Here is a 6,000-nt window from a genome sequence, read left to right as displayed (position 1 = left end):
AGAGGGGTTTGGTATTTTGAAGGATGCAATGTCAGTCTTTCTGCTGCATATTGTTTTTGTTGGGAGCATTCTGGAAAAGGGAGCATGTGCAGAAGGATGCTGTAGAGCTGAGGACTGAGTTGTGGGGTTCATCTGAGGACAGGGGATTCTGGGAGATTTGGGGAGTTCAACTAATGCCGGGCTCACACTACAGGATTTTTGGGTCGATTTATCCCCGATTCACCCCTCCCGACAATCAGAGGAGAAATCTGGTCTGGAACGTTGGCCGGTACTGATGTTCGGCCCAGATTATCTTGTAATGTGAGGGGTTTACAGATCCAATCGTATACCTCCCGATCGGCTCGCAGACCCATCGGGGCGGCCCCGATAATATCAAACATGTTTGATATTTAAGATTATTACGTCACTACTTTATAAGCGAGGCAGTGGTTCGTGTGTGATGTGATGGTTAGTGTGTGATGCGCCGTTTTTTTCAAATCTTGTAGTGTGTGCGTGTTTGAGATTCGTGAGAGGAACATCTGTTAAAATTCTCTTTATATGCGTGATGTTACCCGATTTCAAAATCAGTTATGGTTTCAAATATCCTGTAGCGTGAGCTTGGCACAAGGACAGGGCAGGACATTATATTGCACAATGTAGTGTGTGCGCTGTTTTAATGTGTGACTCATATTGAAGGGAATCTGATTTTTTTTTTCCTGGGAGCCGACGAACAGTCATGAGCTACCGGGAAGCACATTGGGTCTGGATGCTCTTGGCTACCCAAATGGTATTACTTGGGGGACTTTGTGTACTTTGGAGCAGAACACACTGTTTAATGCAAAGTTATTAGTTGGAATGCTATGATTGGAAGGACCTGGGGTTGTGTTGTTCTCGTTTGTTGTTGTATGAGCTATAAAAGCCACTGCTGGCCTGCGGGGCTCTTTCAGTTTTGAGGGAATATTTGATATTGATGCCTTCCGACGCAGATCTGTGCCATGATAAATTAATATAATCAAATGAAAACTTTGCCTCGATCTGGCTCTTGAATAAACCATGACAGTATGCATGCTCTCTATGGTTCAATAAGCAGAATTTAACATGGCCGCGATTCAACAACAACGCAATGCCGTGTAAACAGGAAGCCTCCCCTGTCGTTGGCTCTGGCCTCAGAAGGAACGTTGGGCCGTGACTGTATGAAGCCGGTGGCGCCAGGTCCACCAAGGTGCTCCCTCTCGTGATGATGGTGTCTGGTGTCTATCCTGGAGCTGCTTGATAGGGTAATTGTACTGGGACAGCGCTAGACAGTGGCGTATTTAGCCATTTAGGCGACATGGGCAGCCGCCCAGGGCGGCATCTCGCAGGGGGCGGCAAGAGGAGCAGAAAAAGAAAATTAAAAGAAAAAAACCTGCAAAAAATAAACACTTACTTCTTCCTGTTAAAATGCTATATGGCATGACTATATTCTGACAAAAATGTTTGTCAAATTGGCATACCCATAGGCCCGTTCGGGATGGCTGGGTGACAGGGGGGGGGGGGCGCCGTAGCGGGGGATTCGCCCAGGGTAGCATATAAGCTTGAAACGCCACTGGCGCTAGATGCTGGCTGGTGAAGACATTGCTGACGGTATACCGCTGGTCAATTACGTTGATGTCTTGACGGATAGTGTGAAGGGTCACTTTCTCTTTCAATTAGCCCTCACTTCCTGTTTACGTGGCATTACGTTGTCCTTGAGTGGTGGCCATGTTCAATTTTGCTTATTGACTCTTAGAGAGCATGCATTTTAGTAGAATGTCAAAGGGATAATGCGTTAAGCAATTAGGCCTCACTTCCTGTTTACATGGGGTTGCGTTGTCATTGAGTGGCGGCCATGTTAAATTCTGCCCACTGACCCTAAAGGAGCATGCATATTACGTAGAAAGGCCAAGGGATGATGCGTTAAGCCATTAGATCTCACTTCCTGTTTACACAGCATTGCTTTGACCTTGAGTGTCGGCCATGTTAAATTCTGCCCACTGACCCTCAGGAAGCAGGCATATTAAGTAGAACGGCTAAAGGATGATATGTTAACCAATTATACATCTGATACCTGACCTCTGATATCTGATAAATACCTAGGTGACATCTGACAAATATCTAGGTGACATCTGACAAATATGTAGGTGACATCTGACAAATATCTAGGTGACATCTGACAAATATCCAGGTGACATCTGACAAATATCCAGGTGACATCTGACAAATATCCAGGTGACATCTGACAAATATCAAGGTGACATCTGACAAATATCTAGGTGACATCTGACAAATATCCAGGTGACATCTGACACCTGACAATTGCCTCCTGAGGATGTCGTAAAAATGGCCACCGTACTCCCCTGCTCTCTCATATCTGTCATTAGAAAAGATCTCCCAGCGAAGTGACACCAATTTAAACTGTGTTCCTAATTTATGCCTGAAAGCCCGACGTTCCATCTCTTAAAGCCCCCCCCCCCCTCCCTCTCTCCTCCAGTTATTGTTTTAGGCATATCGCTTGCTTTCTGTTCTCTCTCTAAGCCACAGAGGGAGGGAGGGAGGGAGGGAGGGAGGGAGGGAGGGAGGGAGGGAGGGGAGGACCGTTTGAAATGGCGAGGAGGGGCGATTACCCCCAGATTTCTCCGGGGCATCCATTCTCATCCCCCCCCTCCTTCATCTCAGCAACATGTGTGTGGGAAGGAATGCTTGCCAAGTGCTCCAGCCTTCCACAATGCAGGGATTAGGATTAGAAACCGATATCAAAGAGTGGAGAGAGCTGCTCAATGAGATTACAGCCGCTCTCCAGACTGACTAGCAGGAGAACCCATCAAGAACCAAAGAAGAGAGACTCATTAAAGAACAAGAGCCATATAATTGGTGGGAAGCATTCCTGTACACCCCTCTCTCTCTCCCTATCTCTCTCTCTCTCTCTCTCTCTCTCTCTCTCCCTCTCTCCCTATCTCTCTCTATCTCTCTCTCTCTCCCTCTTCCTCCCTTTCTCTCTCCCTCTCTCTGTCCTTCTCTCTCTCACACTCCTCCTCTCTCCCTATCTCTCTCTCTCTCTCCCTCTTCCTCCCTTTCTCTCTCCCTCTCTCTGTCCTTCTCTCTCTCACACTCCTCCTCTCTTTCTGTCTCTCTCCCTCCCTCTCCCCACTGTCTCCCCATCTCCCTTTCTCCCTCCCTCCCTCTCTCTCCTTCTCTCTCTTTCTCCCTCCCTCTCTCTCCCTCTCTCTCTTTCTCCCTCCCTCTCCCTCCTCTCTCCATTGCATGGGTGGGAGGATGGCTCGTCTTCCTGGTGTTTGTCCTCTGTCTCATGGTGCAACACTGATCCATAACAATGCTGCATAATGAGCACCTGCAGCAGGTCAATACAGTTAACTGATCTGATCAGATCCATTACCGCCTAGCAGCCATGGGGCCAGCAGAGAGACAGACAGACAGACAGACAGAAAGACAGGCAGGCAGCAACAGAAAGGTAGGCAGACAGACAGACAGACAGACAACCAATGGCGGACTGGCCATCGGGACGCTCGGGACGAATCAAGTGGGCCGGCCTGGTTGCTGTGAGTGAGATATTCAGAGGGGATATTCCCTGCGCTAACTGGCCCGACCTGCTGTAAGTGGTTGTAAATGCCCCCCCCCGCTCAACAAATCACACGACCCCTCCCCCCCCCCGGTCAACAACTTGCCGGCTGGTCGCACGATCTCCATTGCCCAACCTGAATTATTTTCCCAGTCCGCCCCTGTGACAACTGTCACTCAGCTCCCACATCCTCATGACCCTGGTAACCCTTGTAGGTTGTTGTAGCCGGCTCCGACCGGCTCCGACCTGAGAGGGCGGAGCCTCACCAGCACGCTTTTAGCCACGCCACAAACCCCACTTCTCAGCCTCTGTGTGGGTTAGAGACACGCTGTCTTCACTGGAGGGTTGCTGGTGGGTGGCTTCTCTCTCTAATTCTGTATTTCTCTCTCTCTCTCTAATTCTGTATTTCTCTCTCTCTTTCTAATTCTGTATTTCTCTCTCTCTTTCTAATTCTGTATTTCTCTCTCTCTCTCTCTAAATTCAAGTTCTACTGTAATTCAAACATATTGGCAAGACAAATATGAATTTGTGCTGCTAAAGCTTATGCTTGTAAGTAAAAGGGATAGTTTTTGACAGTCAGTTTAATTTGTTTTTCTCGTCCACCAGACCAACCCAGATCCATGCAAACCACCGACCCATACCACTCGCAACACTGATTCAGTTATATGCATTCAACTCACACACGCACGCACACACACACACACCCACGCACACATCGACACGCCACACTTCATTGCTCACCATCCGCTGTGTGATCAATGAAAGGCAGCTGTGTTCAAATCCTCCTCAAACAGCCCTGCATCAACACGCCGCGGCGTTTACACAGGCACTGATAATCCCGTTCCTCACCCGCACACACACACACACACACACACACACACACACACACACACACACACACACACACACACACAAACACACGTGTACACACACACACACACACACACACAAACACACATGCACGCGCCTGTAATTCACCCTCCACCATTATCCCCAGTGACCTCTGCTATAATGGGCCCTTGTTAATTGTCTTGTAGGAGGTGATAACAGAGGGGTTAATAGGGTTTAATGGAGGCCAGTCGCCACGGAGACGTGGATCTTGGCGTAGACATTAGAGGTGATTGGTGTTCGGGCCCCCGGGCGGCGCAGGCCCTCGCGGCCAGTAAGAGAAGAGTCTAGTTTTAATCAAGTGAGAGCTTCGTGAAAAACCGCCCGCCGCCCGCGCAGCGTCAGCACACCGGGTCATCGGTCTGTCTAGCGCTAATGGAGGACTAATACTGTAGCTCCTCCCCCTCTGTCTGTTGTCATTTAACCTGACTCCTCCCCCTCTGCCCCCCCTCCCCTCCCCCCCCACGCAGGTCCGGTGGACCAAAACGGCGGGCAGCGCCTCGGACAAGTTCCAGGAGACGTCCATCTACAACGAGACGCTGCGCATCACGGCCATCCAGCGCGTGCAGGGCGGGCCGCTACTACTGCAAGGCCGACAACGGGGTCGGGGTAGCTGCCATCAAGTCCATCCGCGTAGACGTGCAGTGTAAGTGGGGGGCGGGGCCATCGCCGAGAACCAATCGCCGGTCATTCCCTTAAGATGCAGAAGAGAGAAACGACGAGGGGATTGGAAGAAAGGTGACATTTAGAAACGGGAATGACATCCCCAGGAGTATCCAAGGGTCGATCTTATTTACGCTCGAAAGTACACTGAGGTTTTCCTCGTTTACAGTGATGACGAGTGACAATTCTAGTTGGTGGGGGGGGGTTATTGGTACGGGTTAGGATTGACGAAGGGTAGCTACAGGGACTAGCTACCGCTGTGGCCAAACGGGAAACAGGAAGTGGGCGGGAACCCGAGAACATACTCCTGGGGAGAAGGGTGTGGTCGGCGGGAACCAGCGAAAGTATCGGAGTTCGTCCAATCCAGGTGGCGCGGGTCCCCTAGCCCTCTGCTTCTCCGCTAGCTAACCCCGGGCCGGCTGCCAACGTCTCGGGGAGGAGTGGACGCAAACGTCCCCTCGTCTACCGGCTCGGTCTAAAAAAAAAAAAAATCCTCTAAGGGGAACCGAACGAGGCCGTTAGCCCGCCGGTATCTGGTCCTGCCGAAGCCCGACCCGGGACCGTGTCGGGTCCGGGAACTGGGCTCGGCCCGCAGCCGGTCCAGACCACGCTGAGAAGCACATCAGGAGTCTGGGGGGTCCGCACTGCTGCCCTTTGTCGCCGTTCCCTCTGTCTCTCTGAGCCAGGGGCCGGGTCAGGGAGTCATACTGGCCCTCTGGGGGCCTCGCCCACACACACACACGCACACACACAGGCACACACGCACACACACACACACGTGCCTCCTGACAGGACTCACACCCACTTCTCTGCTCCCTAGCTACCCTCCTACCATCACGCCCCTCCCCCACCTTCTAATCCCCTCCTGCACCCCC

The 6,000-nt window shown here is 51.2% G+C and overlaps 1 protein-coding gene across 1 annotated transcript in view; it reads left to right on the top strand.

Moving 5' to 3' along the window:
- mdga1 (MAM domain containing glycosylphosphatidylinositol anchor 1) overlaps positions 1 to 6,000 on the top strand; it is a gene marked incomplete at both ends in the record, with an annotated part of 122,936 nt that overhangs the window by 30,271 nt on the left and 86,665 nt on the right. Inside the window, 2 exon segments of the mRNA XM_084453362.1 lie at positions 4,933 to 5,034; positions 5,036 to 5,108. Coding sequence (XP_084309488.1) covers positions 4,933 to 5,034; positions 5,036 to 5,108 — 175 coding nt within the window.

Source organism: Borostomias antarcticus, assembly GCF_949987555.1.
Source record: "Borostomias antarcticus genome assembly, chromosome: 19".
In the NCBI taxonomy this organism is placed as follows: Eukaryota; Metazoa; Chordata; class Actinopteri; order Stomiiformes; family Stomiidae; genus Borostomias; species Borostomias antarcticus.
The sequence above is the reverse complement of the archived record's forward strand: the minus strand, read 5'-3'. Positions and strand labels throughout refer to the sequence as shown.